The sequence below is a fragment of the Emys orbicularis genome, chromosome 23 (genome assembly GCF_028017835.1).
Source record: "Emys orbicularis isolate rEmyOrb1 chromosome 23, rEmyOrb1.hap1, whole genome shotgun sequence".
Taxonomy (NCBI): domain Eukaryota; kingdom Metazoa; phylum Chordata; order Testudines; family Emydidae; genus Emys; species Emys orbicularis.
In genome coordinates, this window is record NC_088705.1 from 12,550,767 (window position 1) to 12,566,765 (window position 15,999).

Genomic DNA, 15,999 nt, shown 5'->3' on the forward strand with positions numbered 1-15,999 from the left:
CGGGAATTTTTCCCTGTGGTTCTGGTCAATCTGCCTTTCTGAAAATACTGTCCAGGGTTGTGATCCTTGACAGGTCTAATCAGCACTCATGCCCCTGAAGCCAGTCGAGTCACAGTGGGGTAAATCAGGAGTCACTGCCCTGCACCCAATGGAGTGACCCGGGCATAGAAGCAAAAAAAAATCAGATTCTGTATTTTCCTTTACCTACCATGGCTCCCGTTGGAGTCAGGGCTGCAGTGCCACAGCTTGGACCCTCTGCAACAGGGGTCTGGAACCGTGCATCCTCAGTGGGGTGGGGTGTAACCAGCTCCCCCGGACACCAGGCGGGAGGGAGGGACGGACAGAGGAGCCCTTTGCTGAGTCCCTACTTCCTTCCCCAGGCTCCATGTTACTGGTGATGCTGCTGATCGGGGGCTTTGTGCTGCTCTCGTCTGGCCTCTTGCTGCTGGCTCTCCTCTGCCGTAAGAAGAGGTGGGTAACACCCTTCCTGCCCTCTCCCCCCTCCCTGTTTCCCTTCATCATCTCCCAGCACCCCCTGCAGAGGCTCCCAGAGCAGGGTGCTCTCCCCCGGGATCAGACTTGTCCCTCACCAAGGACACCAGGGGCGGAGTTTCTCCTGAAACAGAACCTGCTGCTGACAGAAGCCAGGGCTGGGCACACAGGCTGTGGGGTCAGCACCCCCGCCAAGGCTGGGCTAGCACCCGGCAGTCCCCACTGACCATGCCTCTGAGAGGCCCAGCCACACCAGGAGGCAGCCCACGCTTTGCAAAGCTCAGTGCCAACCTTCTGGAGCCCCGAAGGCTGCACTGAAGGTAAAAGCCCTCGACCGTAATGGTTGCTGCGACTTGTGCTCCTGAGCCCTGGTAGCCAGCGTGCTAGACGCACAAGCTGCTCACCAGCATCCCCTGCTGGGGCTCTGTGGGCTCTAGTGACTCACCCCCCCAGCCCCTAAAGGAGGGGCTCCTCACAGTACCTCCGCTCTAGGCCTGAATCGCGATCCCCGTCTCATCGATGGGGGATACTGATGCTCAGCGAGGCAAAGCGAGCTACCCACAGCCGTATAAACCAGCGAGAGGGCCAAGAATAGGACCCAGGAGTCCTGGCTCCCACCAGAGGCAGATTAGGTGTTTGTGAGGCGGTGGCTAGAACAAGTGGGGGCCCCTCCCCACTCCTTCCGCCTGCAGTCCCCCCTGCCCACCTGGCGCTCCTGCTGGGGAGTGAGTCAGGGTGCAGGGGTGCCCATGTTTCTGGGCCCCCCCCCAATTGGCTGGGGCCCCTGGGCACAGGCCCTGTTGGCCCAGTGGCTAATCCACCACTGGCTCCCACTGCCCTGCGCTCACCACTACGCCATGCGGTTGCATTCACGCCTGTGCCTCCGGATTCTCCCATTTCTCCCCCCTTCACAATGGCAGCAACAATATTTGCACAGAGGCCCAAAGCCAAGCTGGCCCTCTGCATTTTGAACTGCTGCCCTGGGCACCTCTCAACTGGTAACCACGGGGCAAAAGCAGAGCTGATCCCCAGCTGGTGAATTCACTGGGGTTTGAGTGGTACGTTCGGGTGAACCCTGACTCCTTGGGCAGGTGCGGAACTGCTGGCTTCAGCCTCCCAGTGCTCACCAGCTCTACAGGAACAAATCAGGAGCTTGGTGCTCTCTGGTGAGCTTAGGAGCTCTGTACCCCTGAAGCGCACGCTTACCAGGCCCCGGAGATTTGGGTCCCCTGCGACCTTTGAGGAATTGAGAGTTCAAATTCTGTGACACCCTGGGAAGCTGTCCACGAACAAAGCTCTGCATTCGCCTTCAAAGACAGATTCTGCCTTGTGCTAGTTTGGAGCAAATGGGCGGCTCTAACCTCCTCACTAGCACCTGGACCATGCGCTGGCTTCACGGGGGAGCTGCTGTGGACTTGCCTTGTTTCCCCTCTCTCTTTTGGCAGGAAGACAGCAGCTGATCTGAACTGCAGCCTCATGAAAGGTAAGTGCCCCCGAAGCCCAGGATTGGAGTAACCGGGTGGGATGGTAGCCAGCTGGCAAACGGTCTGCCCAGGGCTTCCCTGAGAGTCAGGAAGGGCTGGACTCCGAGAGCGGGTTATTTCCACGTTAGCAGCGAAATGAGTCACTCTGGGTTAACGTTTGCTAGTGTGTCTCGTTGGCATGCTCCTCAGCAGACAGATCAGCAAAAGCAAAGCAGCACTTCCCAAGCCCCTCAGCCAAGCTGCTCCTCACTTAAGGGGGATATTGCATGAGCTCCAGTGGGGCTCTGGCCGTGCGCTGGCCTCCTGCTTAGGAGGCATTTCACTCCCTCACAAATGCATCAAAGCCACAATGTTCAGATGCAACTGCTCATTCTCGGTGTCCCCTTTGAGCTACCTTGGCCCAGAACAAAGCTGTTTAGGCACCTAACTCCCCTTGAAATCAATGGGAGAGAGGCACCTAAATACCTTTGAGGATCTGAGTCCTTGGTCCCTATTTTCAGAGCCATTGAGCACCCACTCCTCCTGACTTCAGCTGGGATTGTAGGTTCCAGCTCTCCATCTCAGCATCTCCCACTCTTCACTGTATTTATCCTCAGATACCCCTGGGAGGCAGAGCAGTGCTGGTATCCCTGTTGGGCAGATGGGGAACTGAGGCATAGAGCACAGCTAAGGGACTTGCCCAAGGTCACACAGGCAATCTGTGGCAGAGCGAGGACTCAAACCCAGGTCTTGCACAGTCTATGCTGGCAAGCTAACCACTGGGCCAGCCTCCTCCTCAGCCCCAAGGTATCTCAAGTTGGGCACCCAAAAGCAGCAGCCACAATGACAAATGTTGGCCTAAATCTTTGATTACAAGCTTGTGATGGAACTCTTGTCAAAACCCTCCTCCCCCACCAAGGTGTCACTCACACCCACTTCTCTGCCAGCGCTGATATTGCTGGGGATTATCTGGGGGATGGGCAGGTGCCTTTCCTGGCACATGGCTGCTTTGTGTCACAGACAATGAGCGCCACATGAATTCACCTGCCTCCACGGGGCCCGATTCCTCGCTGCCTCCTACGCCATTTACACCTCTGCAGAGAGCGTCCTGCTTGAGTGGTGGGCTATGCTCACTCTGCATGGGGGGAAAGGCGCAGGGCAGGGGAGAAGCAGCCCGAAGGCTGTGTCCACTCTTAGCTGCCCTTCCCGTCCCCAATCTCTTACTATTCCCACATGGGAGTTGTGTCTATTGGAAAAGCTGCTCTGATGTAAACAGCTGCATTTAAAAATCCACCTGGTAACACTGGCGCAAGGGCTTGTTTGCACGGCCAGCTAGTGCGTGGCAAACCAGGCTGTAATTCTTCATGCACTAGTGTGACCCTGGGACCAACTGCCAGAGGGTGTAAGGGGTGCATGGGGCACCCTACAGGTTCCATCGTGTGCTTTGACACACTGCTGTTAGCGAGCAGCAGGCCAGAGCCCTGAACAGCCCCCTCGGGGGTTGCCACACACTAAGTCCCCATGTGGAAAACCCCATAGACACTGCCTGAATGCAAGGCAGTGTTGCCTAGTGGATAAAACCAAGAGACCCAGGTTCTATTCTTGGCTTTGCCATGGGCCTGGTGGGTGACCTTGGGGAACCCATTTCCCCTCTCTGCCTCAGTTTCTCCATCTGTAAAATGGCATTCGCGATACTGGACTCCTTTGTGTATGGCCCTTCGATTGCTACTGCTGGAAAGTGCTCTGTAAGGGCGAGGTATTGGTATTAAATCAAGTTAGTGTATAGAACCCAGGAGTCCTGACGCCCAGGCCTATCCTTCCTCCAGGTACTTTGCTGACCCCCTTTTGCTCTTCTATGGCCTGGTTTGAGAAGCGGCCTCTAATTTTGCACCCACTGGTTTTCTGGGCCACTCAACTACCTGAACTCCTCTGCAGTTTGTTTCCCTGCTTGCCAGCCCTAACGCTGCAGCTGCACCATGCGCGGGCCCAGCCTTAGGGAAGAGAAGAAAAGCCACCCGACTAATAGAAGTTTGGGGGGTTCCACCTCTCTCCTTAGGGTACCCGAAATTGGAATCCAGCCAGGTGTGCGCCAGCGAGAGCCTGCAACCGGCCAGCTCTGAACTGACATTGTTCCCCATGGCTGGGACCCCGGTCGAGCTCAGGGGGGCTCATTTGCCAGGTAACGGGGAGCTGGGTGTTCCATTAGAGCATGGGGGCCACTCATAGAGAGCATTGCCTACCCCTCCCTTACCCCTGCTCCGTGGCTCAGGATTGTTCCCTGCAGCGTGTTCTCCAAGGCATCGTCCACGCCAGTTTTCAAATAACTTGAGCAATAGCACTTCCTCGAGAGATGATTGAGCTCTCATGGACTGTCCAGCCTCCAGAAATGGGACTTGTTTTACCAGAATCAGTCTGGTAAAACCACACTAGACCCACCAAGATTCCCAGGGGAGCCCTCACCCCCACACGTTAGCACCAGCATGTTCGCACTGATGTACCAACCCCTCTCACTAAGCGTGGGGCAAGGCAGGCCACTTTGAAGATCTGTGACACCTTGTAGTCAAGGATCCCTCAGCACCTTACAAACGCTAACAGCTTCACCTCCCAGGGGTATCAGTATCTCCACTTTACAGCTGGGGAAACTGAGGCCCAGCAAGGTGAAGTGATTTGGCCAAAGTCACTCAACAGATCAGTGGCAGTGCTGAAAACGGAACCCAGGAGTCCTAGTTACCAGACACCTGCTCTAACCACTAGACAATGTTCCCTCCTGTTGCCAGGAACAGAACTCGAGTCCGGACTCCCATTCTCCTGGGCAGGAGCAGCCCTAGGTGTTTTGCTGACCAAGGCAGAAAACATCCCCCACACCCAGAGCAGCAAAAAAGTCAAGTGGTACAGAGCCCCCTGGAACTTGGCACCCAAGTCAGCTGCCCTGTTTGCCCACCCCCAGCCCTGCTCCTGCACTAGCACCTATCACCAGCCTCCATGGTCTGCTACCTAGACACATGCACCACCCAAGAATGGAACTTGCGACCCAGCAAACAGAACAGATGGGTGCACAGACAAAGCAATGCTGCACCTGCCAGCAGAGGGCACTGGTACTACCTACACCAGCCAGCCCAGCTCAGCCATAAGGCTCAGGAAAGACCCGCTCCGCAGTCACAGACAGCAGTGAACTGGCTAACTAAGGGGGCGGGAGGAGCGAGGGGGAAATCTCTGCCGTTGACACAGGAACCTGCCGTGCCAGTGAGGGGGAACCTTTATAGCACATCTCCCAGAGAGTGCATGCCCTAAGCCACTGCCTGGGACAGAGATCCCTCTCCTGGCTTAGGCTGAGAGTGGGCAGCCTTGGGGACAGAGAGCTGAAGCGGATGATACTGCCATGCAGGGCTTCTGTGGCCACCCTCCCGACAGCTTCCCTGGTGGGGAAGGGCTGGGGCTTGACAAAGATCTCTGTTTACCCCCCGTTCTCACCTCTCCCATGTTCCCCCTGCCAACCCTGATGTGGAAGAACTAGCTGTGCAGGAAAGGATGGAGTTCAGTCTCCATGGCCAGTTAGCCCTCCCCTCCCCTCCAACCCCCAACAGCAAGGGGACCATTTGAGGTGGTGGATTCTCCAGCGTGGGCTGCTGCAGCCTGGGCCGAGATCCATTGAACTCACTCCCCCGCCATGGCCACTGGTGTTCTGGGCCAGATTCCATCCAGCCTAGCGCTGAAAAGACTCCAGCTCCCATTGTCACTGCTGGCAGCTCCCGAGCCAGAGCAGGCCAGATGGCTGAGGTCTCACTGAACCAACCCAGCGCAGCTGCAAAGAACAGCTCCGGTCTCTCTCTCTCTCCCTGGAAACCTTGGCCTGGCTTCCTCTCAGCCCTTGGCACAAGCTGATCCAGGACATGTTTGTAACCCAGGCCCCACTCCCAGCGCCTGATCAGGTCTCTCTGCCCTTCTGTTGTCATGCCTGTGTGTGTGCAGTGCTCTGCCTGTCTCTGCACATTCCAGGACTTGCCTGTCCTGTGGATTTGCCCTAATTTCAGCTGGCCGTTGGAGTCGCTGCATAGGCACGCGCCCTTCCTGCAGACAGGCACTGGCACTAATCGCCCGCCCAGCAGGCAGAGCCCAATGCAAAGGAAGGGTTTTCCTCTCTACATGAGGGGACCACACCAGTGCAGCTACCCTGGCGCCTGTACCTGGAGCAAACCCCAGCTGCAGGCAGGGCTGGGCCCAACTCCTCCAAGGTATATAGGTGCCGAGCTCCCATTGATTTCAGTGGGATTGTGGCACTCATTACAGTGGAGGAGCTGGGCCCCACATGCTGCAGCGATGGGGTGGGTTAAGATCTTAGATCTCTCTCTGGGCTGGGTTCCTCCCTGCATTGGAGCTCAGCTCAATGTATGGATCGGGGGAGGGGGCAGCTTTACACCACCACCTTGGCCCCTTCTTCCCCATGCTGGGTCAGCTCAGGATTACCTCAGCCATCAGTACAGGTCCCAGCCAGGTGCCAAGGGTACCAGCAGCTTGGTGGCGACAGGAACATTTCCCCAACACCTCCTCCTGCACCAGGAGCTGCCCTGCCAAGGGTGTTGTCACCAACTGCCCTGACTCTGCTGGGGGACCCCTCTCTGTTAGGGGATTCTCTGGGGTCCCCACTGGTGCCTTGATGGTTACCTGACATCCATCAATATAGGGGCTATAAAGGAGCTGCAGGTAGGTGGGTGGCAGAGGGAGGGTGTCCAAGCAAACTCACCAGCCAGGCAGTATTGCAGCAAATTCACCTCAGTCCCCCCCGCCCCCGTGTCAACTGTTTGGCGCTGCGACAGTGGGTCTTGTCTCATGATTCTGGCCCTCCGGTCAGGTCCCTCATGATCTCACCCCTTCTGGGGCAGTAAAGGGTCCCGCAGGCCAGGTGGCCCCTGACCCAGTATCAGATGAACAGCCCCAGCCTGGGCGCTGTAGTCCTTGTGTCCTTTACCTCAGGGAGGCTTTCCTCCCCCTGTGCTAGGGAGACTAGGGAACCCCAGACCCACCCTCACCGCTGGGTTCCAGATCAGAGTCCCAGAGGAAGTGGCTGGAATCAGCCCCTTACTGGTTCCTTGCCCAGCTTCCTACCACAGGCCATTTCTCAGCCTCAGCTTCTGGGATCCTCTCCTCTCGGAGGTCCGGACTCTCAGACATCTTCTCTCCCATCTGTTGCTGAAGGACCCTTGCTCCATTCAGGGCCAATCCCAGGCTCTCCAGCCACCCTCTTCTCTCAGTCCTATTGCCACTAACCACCCTGGTTCTCCCCAGCTGGATCAAATCCTTAATTATCTGCCAGTCTCCCCTCCAGGTGTCACAATGGGCTAATTGGCCTCTCCAGCTCCCTTTAATACTATCACTGCTGGAGTAGGGTTTATGCATCCCATCACAGAGTCTCTTCCTCTCATCTCTGTCTACCTGGCTGTGTCATTCTCTCAGTTTTCAACCAAAATGAAGGGGGGGGGCATAACCCTGTTTTATCCCAGCTGATGTCCTCCCCTGAATGGCTCATTTGTTCCTGGGAGAGCCCAGGCTCAGCAGTTGGGTTTGTTTACCCATACATCTGTTCAGGGCAGGGCTTCCCATTGTCCAGACGTGAAGCTAACCAGGGAGGGAAGATGCCCATCAATTACCATCACAGGGGAGGGAGTTGCTTCCCTCCCTGCACAGGGGGGCTGAGACACTTGGCTCACGGACTTCCCATCCTCAAAGGTTGTGATGGGGGAACAAACGGCGCTGGCCTGGAGGGGGAGGGGAAACGGGCCTCAGTCCAGCAGCAAACATCTGGATGCTTGAGCAGCTGATAACAGTGCCATCCGTACAAAGGAACCTGTCAGCTGGAAACAGGGCAGGGATCTGGGGCCCTGAGTGTATTGTTGGTGATGTCTGGGCATCTCGCCAGCATCTGCACCAGCTGGTGAAAGCCTGGCAGAGAGAGCAATCGGCTGCTTTGCTGAGGGTGGATCAGCTACAGGGAGCTGCAATGATTCCCGATCGGGGTAGGAGCTTGGCCAGGGCTGGCAGAAAGAGGTCCCTGGTCCCTCATGGGGGAGGGGAAAGAGGGGGAGAGGCCTGAAGGAACAAGGCCCGCCCCTCTCCTCCCCCAGCTCAGGCAGCTGGATTCCCGAGCAGCCAGTGATGGAATCCTTTCCAGGCTCAGGCTGGCAAATCTGTGCCCATTGCAGGGGACCAGCGAGCTCAGGGGCTCGGTTGCCTTTCTAAGGGCTTGTGCTGCTTTTCCTTTGCAGAATACGCTGAGCCCGATGTGGTCCAGGTGAGCCCCAGCAGTCAGACAGCCCCATCCACCTTCAAACCCGCCCTGGACGAAGGCTACACGCTCCCGCTGGTAGTGAACCACTATGACGTGCCGGGCAAGTACCACGAATACGCAGAGCCCCTGCCACCCGAGCCCGAGTACGCCACCCCCTTCACGGAGCAGGCCCTGGAGGCCGCAGGAGCTGCTGCCAAGAAGAACACCTGTGTCATCAAAGTAGTCCCCACCACCCAAGGCCGGGCAGGGTCCCCGATGTCCCCTGGGATCCTGCCACAGTATGACTTCCCAGCTCAGCGGCTTGGTGAGACACCGAACAGCACAAGAGGGGAGGGATCCCACCAAGCCAGCATCGTGTACACAGAGCCCCAGACTGAGCGGACTTTCACCCCGTGGGGTGACGTCCCCACGGGGCTCACCACCTCCCCGGAAGGGCACTGCTTACAGCCCCGAGACTCCCCTCTCACCCACATTTACCACGAACCTTTGTGAGGCTGTGGAAAAGGGATTCACATCAGACACACGCCAGGCAGCTGGAGAAGGGGGTCTGGCTGCACTGGGAAATCTGCTCTGGGCTATAGAGCAAGAAGCACCAGCCCTGTCTATCACCAGCAAAGGGAAATGAAATAGCCATGGGGTTTATAGCACTGATCTGTGTGGAAGAGGCTGATCCTTCTAACTACCTGATTAGTTTGTTTTGTTTGGGTTGGTTTTTTCCCTTGAACTTAATAGATACCCCAGATCATCTTCACCTCCCTTTTGGATTCGAAGGGAAGTGTCAGGATCAATGATCATATATAAATATATATATATCTCCTTTATCTGCATCACTATTACTGTTTTCTTAATAACCATCGTTTATACTGTGCCATGGGCTATACATAAAGTGAAAGAGCGCCCCCTGCTGCCCTATGAGCTCTCTAACGCCTCCCTCTGGTATTAAAACTTGAATGGAATTTTACAAACCTCATCAGCTTGTCAGCCCCAAGGCTGTTGGTTTGTTTGTTCTTCTGCCTTTCTTGGTGAAAGCAGGCAGGTCAGTTTCACGTTTTGTTTCTAGTCGGTTTCAGTTCCCGTGTTTGTCTCCTGTCACTGGCAGATAGGTACCTTTCCAGCGCAAGCTGGTGGGGGGTGTTTAAATCCCAAAACAAAGGCTGCTCTTCCTTGAAGTAAAAATTAAAAGAGCAGGAAAATATGTACAGATAAATTAGGGCTTGTAAAATATTTTTTTTAAAAACCCACAAACTATGTTTTTTACACCTACACTTCACTGACCAGGGGCTCAGTCCCGCAAACAGTGATGTTATGCAGGCAAATCACATTATTCACCTGAGTTGGTTTTAAGGAGTGAAATTACTTACATGCGTGTCTGCAGAAAGATATTTAAGTGCTTGGCACCTAAATACCTTTGAAGATCTGGAACTAAGTCCCTCTTTTAAGTCAGCTATGAAGCGACAGGTATTCTGCGCATGCATGGTAGGACACATCAGGGGAAACTGGAATCAAGAGCAGAGGAATTGCAATTCTATGCTCTCTCTATATTGGCTTCTTCACTGATCAAGCAGGCAATGTTTGTAATGGTTGCAAAGTGTGGTGGTCATTCATTTCTATCTGTTAGAGAACTGCACCTGTTTCCTGTGATTTTGCTGCCTCTCCCCCTGCAACAAGCACTTCATCCGAGATCCTTGGAAAGGGACAAAGCTGCATGGCGATCCTAGACAGGAACTGCAGTGCCGAGACAGCTCTGAGGACGGGGAGCTTGGTGCTCTTCTTAAGCAAGTGCCAGCGCAGGCCCAGCTCCATGGTGTTGCTCGCGGACAGTAATGTTTCCCAGGGGGAATTTGATCGATAACTGTGTTTCTCTAACAGCAGCCAGATGGATGGAAAAGACCCATTTTGCATTGTCAGAACTGCTCATTCTTGGCCGACCCCATCCTTCCAGCATCTCTGGCTGTCAATTCCTCCAGGGGATGGGGAATGGAGCCTCAAATCTGGGTCCTGTGCTCCCAAGGAGAGAAGAATGAACAACAATAATCATCACACCTAGCTCTTCTAATAGTGCTTTTCATTAGTAGCTCTCAAAGCACTTTACAAATGAGGGCAGTATCCTTATCCCCGTTTTACAGATGGGGAGACTGAGGCACAGAGCGGGCATTGACTTGCCCAGGGTCACCCAGCAAAGCAGCAGCAGAGCAAAGAATAACACTCAGGTCTCCTGAGTTCAGTGCCCTATCTACTAGGCCAGTGGTTCTCAAACTGGAGACCACGGTCTGAACCCCTGGGGGTCCACAAGAGTACTCCAGGAGGTCTGTGAGTCATGTCCGGCTCCAGGGAGTCCGCGAGTCATCTCTGGGGCTGCCGGCTCCGCTGATCAACTCCTCCCCCTCCCTCCCAGTGCCAACTGCACACCGCAGTACAGCTGTTCAGCAGCATGCAGGAGGTGCTGGGAGGGAGGGGGCGGAGCAGGGACAGGGCGCGCTCGGGGGAGGGGGCAGAAAGAGGCGGGGAAGTGGAGGGGCAGGGTTGGAGCGGGGGCAGGAAGAGGTGGGGCCGGGGGCAGGCCTTGGGGGAAGAGGTGGGGTGGGGGCAGGGCCTGAGGCTGAGCAGGGGTTGAGCACCCCCCCCAGGGAAAATTAGAAGCTGGCTTCGGGGTCCTTGAAAAATTTTAAATCAAAATGGGGGTCCTCGGGTTGCTAAAGTTTGAGAACGGCTGCACTAGGCCATTCTGCTCCGCCCATTGTCTGCACTCACCCTGTACAGAACCACACGTGTACACGCCTCCAGAGATGCACACACCCTCAGACACAGATTGCTGTGCAGCCTTTCCTATACGCATGCCCCTGTCGATTCCAGAATACTTCCGTAGAGGCACGCACAGCTCCTGGCAGTACCTCACAGCAGGGATAAAGCCCTGTCGCTTTGGCAGCAGCCCCAGGACCATTGGGGGTTCTTTAATATTCAGCACATGGAGTCCAAGCATCTCAGGGCGCGTGTGTCTAGTTGCCTTTTGCTGCAGATCCATGCGGCACAGCGCTCTGTGGTAACTCCTCAAGCACATGCACAGAATGATGCAGCAAGTCCAGGCTCTGCAAGAGACTCCTGTGTGAGAGACTCTTAGCAAGTTCATTACCACGGCGTGGGAGCCCCCTTGTGGTATTTGAAACCCCATGACCTACCCCGTTTGCTTTCAGTGCCGGGGAACAGCCATCTTCCCTGCAACATTGTGATGCTTGGCGCTGGAGAGGCAGAGCCACTGGCCCTGCTCTGGCTCCCATTATAATCAACAGAAATACTCCCACTGACTACAGTGGGGTTTGGACTAGGTACTAAGTAAGAGCCAGTATTGCAGCTCCCCAGGTTTGGGTGATGCTGCTCCGGAGGCCTCATGGTGCACTAGTGTCACCTGAGGGTTCGTGTGTCACAGTACCTGGATCTCCCCAAAGGGCAATTGACTGATTCCAAATAAAAGCCCTATTCACCTAATTGCCCGGCTCCAGTCCCTTGAAGATGAATGGGCCATATCCTTGGCTGGTGGAAATCCACATTGCTCAGTGGAGTGATGCTGCTTCACACTAGTGGAAATCGAATCTGAATGGATCAATCAGAGCTAGATCTTTCCATTTGGAAACCTTCTCCTCCCCAATGGCCGGCTGCATCCAGTTCTGGCTTCCAGTTAGGTTTGTGCCTTTTACCTTGCTACATTGTTTGACTGAGACACAAGTGACATTCCTGTGGTTTAGAAATGAAGTTCGGATGGGATTAATCCATGGCCTTTCCATTTTGCGGTACATGTTCAAAGCGCTGTATGAGCATTCATTCATTCATCTTTGTGGAATCTAGTGGAAGCTAGGAATTATTACTCCCGTTTTACATGTGGGGAAACTGAGGTGCAGGGAGGCAAAGTGAATTCCCCACACCCACTTAGCGACTAGGGAAGTAGGGATAGAACTCAGTTGTTCCTGTCTCCTGTCTGTTCATTCCTCATTGCATCCCAAGAACCCACAAACCTCCTGATGCCCAGACCTTTGTATTACCACTAGACCTCCTTTACTTCCACCCAGGAGGGCAGAAAGGTGGGAGGCAACAGCCAGCCATTTTACACCTCCTCCCTCTTGGCTACAAAACGTGCTGGGTTTCAGGATCCATGCACTTGGCTACAATGACTTTCTTCCTAGTGCTCCCACCCAAAGCCATCAGCATTCGTGGCCTGTGGAGGTGGGTTACTGTGGGCATCGTGTGATCACTTCCCCCTAAGAGCTGGGAATAAAAGTTATTTGGACTAGCAGGAAAACATGTCTAAATGTTTGGGGTTTTTTAAAATCAGTTTTCAACCAAAATGAAGGTTTTTGGTTCAGCCAAAATTTTTCAGGTTTTTGTCAAAAACCTGAACATTTTTTATTTTTCAGTTTGGGGGGCTTTTTCTTTCTTTCTTTCTTAGTGGAAAAAAGGGAGGGTTAAAGGAAAGACAAAGGGGAAACAACAACAAAAAACAGAAAAACAGAAGTGTTTTGGTTTTTGAAGACTGGAAAAACATTGTTTTGTTTCAGCCAAAAAAAAAAAAAAAACTCAAAAAAATTAACCGAAAACTGCTGGGGTGATATCCTGTCTCCATTGAAGTCAATGGCAAAACTCCCATTGACATCCGTGGCAAAACTTTTTGAACAATATCAGAGAACCAAGTACCCAGGAAATTTCACAATCTGAATGTTGTGCAAGCAGAGCAAATCCAGTATTCCCTGGGAATTGTTTGCATGTCTCTGACATAAACTCGCCTTTCCCAAGAACACATTGAGAGGGGCCTTGAACATCATTAGGCAGTGCACAGTTACTCATAGCAGGATGTTTCTGCTGGGCTAGTTTCTGTATACAGTCAGTCCCTCAGCACACTAGACACGTGCTTGTCCTTGTCATTTGTGCTTTGTGCCATTTAAACTGTGTGGGAGACATTTAACATTTTTAAGATTCATATTTGAAAGAGAAAATCTTTATAGAATCTATCCATCCCCATACACCCCCTTAGCTATCTAACCATCCATCCAGCCCCATACACATCCCTTAGCTATCTATCCCCATAACACCCTTTATCTAATCTATCTATCTAATCCTCATAGACATCCTTTATTTATCTAATCTATCTGTGACAAAACTCAGTACACTTGGCTACATACACACATACAGACAGTGAATAAATTAATTACATTAATAAACCATAGTACTGTGCCCAGCATGATGTCTGCGTTAGTTTGCACTGGGAGGTGGCGGAGCCCCTGTTCTTGATAACCAGTATTAATCTGGAATGATCCCAGCACCCAAAGAATTACCTCACCAGCACCCTCCGGCAACCTATCCACCCCCTCTGATTCAAACACTGCCAGCCACAAGTTCACTTTCAGGAACAATATTTTGCAGATTGCAGCAAGATTTGGGAAAATCTGATTTTTACCCGTGTGTGTGGGGTGGGGGCTAAACTCAAACAGGGAAACCAACTTTAATTTCACTCGCTAGATGGCCCTCTGTTAAAATAACTGCAAGCATACAAATGGTGTCTTGCTTCTTTTTTCTTTCCCCCCCCCCCCCCATGTAATTAATGCTTCAATAAAATCTAACTGCAGGATGGGATAAATAATGCATCATTAAGTATTTAGCAAACAGCAAGGCCAAACACAGAAAAACAGAGTGAGGGGAAGAGAAAATACACATATTCTGTTCTAGGTAGTTAATAATTATATAAAGCAAATGAAATTCTACAGGATAAATGTACTTCCTGTCTGGAAAATTATGAAAGACTTCAAAGCAAGGGGGACGACTATATTTGCATTTGGAGTAGAAATAAATATTCTCGGAACTAGGAATTTAGAAATGTATTTCAAGTATTACTTACACCCAACCACACCCTTAGTGGGAAGGACAACAGTCTGTGAGCACTCATACCCTAGAGAGAGAGAGAGAGTTTGAACAGGAAAACAGTCCCATTTAAACTACAAGGAGTTACGGAAATACAACTTAGGGTGCTACAAAATCCCTTCCCCTGCACACTCTTTACATCATCAGTTACAAAACTCCTGAACATCCCCAATAAATGTGGTAGGAAAGACCTAAGAAGTAAAAAGCTAACTAGAACACATCCTCTAACAATGCTCTCAAAACTCAATCTGATTTTAACAAACCACTTCGGGGCGCCGGAACCAACGATTACCAGCAGCCCCAGGAGCAAAAATTGTGCTTCCGAAATCTCTTGATGTCGATTCCGCACGAGGTAGGGTGAGGCCGCAGCCGCCCCACTCCATGTGCCATACATAGCAGAAGCCCTTTTTATCGAGCGCCTGGCGGCCCCGCCTCCCCAGTCTGTGATCCAGCCTTAAGGGTCAGGGCGAGATGCCGGTTCGCCCCTTGAGAGAAGCGACTTGTCACATCCCACAACCACCCCCATTTAGTGCCATCACGGCTTTTTCATCTACTTTACTGTACTTTACCCAGAAATCGTTCAAATGTGCGCACCAGAGCGGGCCGGCAGGGGATGCAAATCAGGCGCATGGCATGCTGGGATTCCACCCTAGACCAGGCAGAGCAGAGCGGGAGGAGGGGCGGGGCCAGGGTGAGGGGAAGGCGGAGAATCCGCAGCAGCTTCAAAACAAGGGAAAAGCTTCAGCCAAGCCCCCGGCTGGCGAGGCTGCTGCAGCCCCTGGGAAAGAGATGAGAGCTCACAAGGGAGAGAGCGCGGGGGGGAGGGGGGGGAGAGTAGCAGTAGGCACCTGGGTTTGAACCAGGGACCACGTGATCTGCAGTCCAATGTGTTACCACTGAGCTTATACCTCCATAAAGCCTGCTCCCCTCGCTGTGAGGTTTCAGAGTAGCAGCCGTGTTAGTCTGGATTGGTGCCACAAGTACTCCTGTTCTTCTCGCTGTAAGGGTGTGTGGCTTCTCCCCCGGCATTTTCCCCTCCATGCATCTGAAAAAGTGGGGGGTTTACCCATGAAAGCTTATGCCCAAATAAATCTGTTAGTCTTTAAGGTGCCGCCGGTTGCCTTGTTGTTTTGGTGGCTACAGACTAGGGTGACCAGATGTCCCAATTTTATAGGGACAGTCCCGATTTTTGGGTCTTTTTCTTATATGGGCTCCTATTACCCCCCCACCCTCATCCCGATTTGTCACACTTGCTGTCTGGTCACCCTACTACAGACTAACACTGCTACCCCCTGATACTTTCTCTCACCATCTCGCTTGCGTTGCGCTTGGCCCTCTGTCTCTCCTCTTGCCGCCCCTCAAGCTCTCTAGCTCCTTTCTTCACTGTCCGGTCACTACCTGCATGGATGGGACAAGGGGAGCACAACATGGACACAACCAAGCTATAAGGTGCTGCCCCAAGCTCTGACCCCCCACAATCCCAATGTAAACCGAATTCGGGCCCAGCTCTGCCCAATACCTCTTTGCCCCCCCTCCATGATTCGTCTTTTTTTGTGCTTAACATTTCGTAATGAGGCGCTATTATTCACCGCGCCATAGGAATCTGTAATAGGGTACCACCCAGGCGGGGCAGTCACAGACCTGGGGCCCCCCTGGTGTTCGGCGCTGTACATGGCTCTAGCGCGCCTAGAATCTAAGCGGCCGCCGCATCCTGAGCCATCTCATTGGCTGCGTCCAACCGTTCATTAAACACCCAACGAACCAGCCGTTCTCGCGGGACCGGGGGCAGGGGGCGGGAATCTATCTGACCCACACACACACTCCTCTTCGCTCCCGGGGGGCTGTTACCCGCCCGCG

The 15,999-nt window shown here is 53.3% G+C and overlaps 1 protein-coding gene and 1 non-coding gene across 2 annotated transcripts in view; one reads left to right on the forward strand and one right to left on the reverse strand.

Annotated features, from left to right (window-relative positions):
- LOC135893928 (discoidin, CUB and LCCL domain-containing protein 1-like) overlaps nucleotides 1-8,730 on the forward strand; it is a 64,140-nt gene extending 55,410 nt beyond the window's left edge. Inside the window, exons 12-15 of the mRNA XM_065421897.1 lie at nucleotides 381-471; nucleotides 1,938-1,975; nucleotides 4,012-4,134; nucleotides 8,216-8,730. Coding sequence (XP_065277969.1) covers nucleotides 381-471; nucleotides 1,938-1,975; nucleotides 4,012-4,134; nucleotides 8,216-8,730 — 767 coding nt within the window. The remainder of the gene's footprint in view (nucleotides 1-380; nucleotides 472-1,937; nucleotides 1,976-4,011; nucleotides 4,135-8,215) is intronic.
- Nucleotides 8,731-14,410: 5,680 nt separating this feature from the next.
- LOC135893957 (U11 spliceosomal RNA) lies at nucleotides 14,411-14,552 on the reverse strand. Its single transcript, XR_010562351.1, has one exon. It is a non-coding gene; the product is annotated as a U11 spliceosomal RNA (small nuclear RNA).
- Between the last annotated feature and the right edge of the window lie 1,447 nt (nucleotides 14,553-15,999).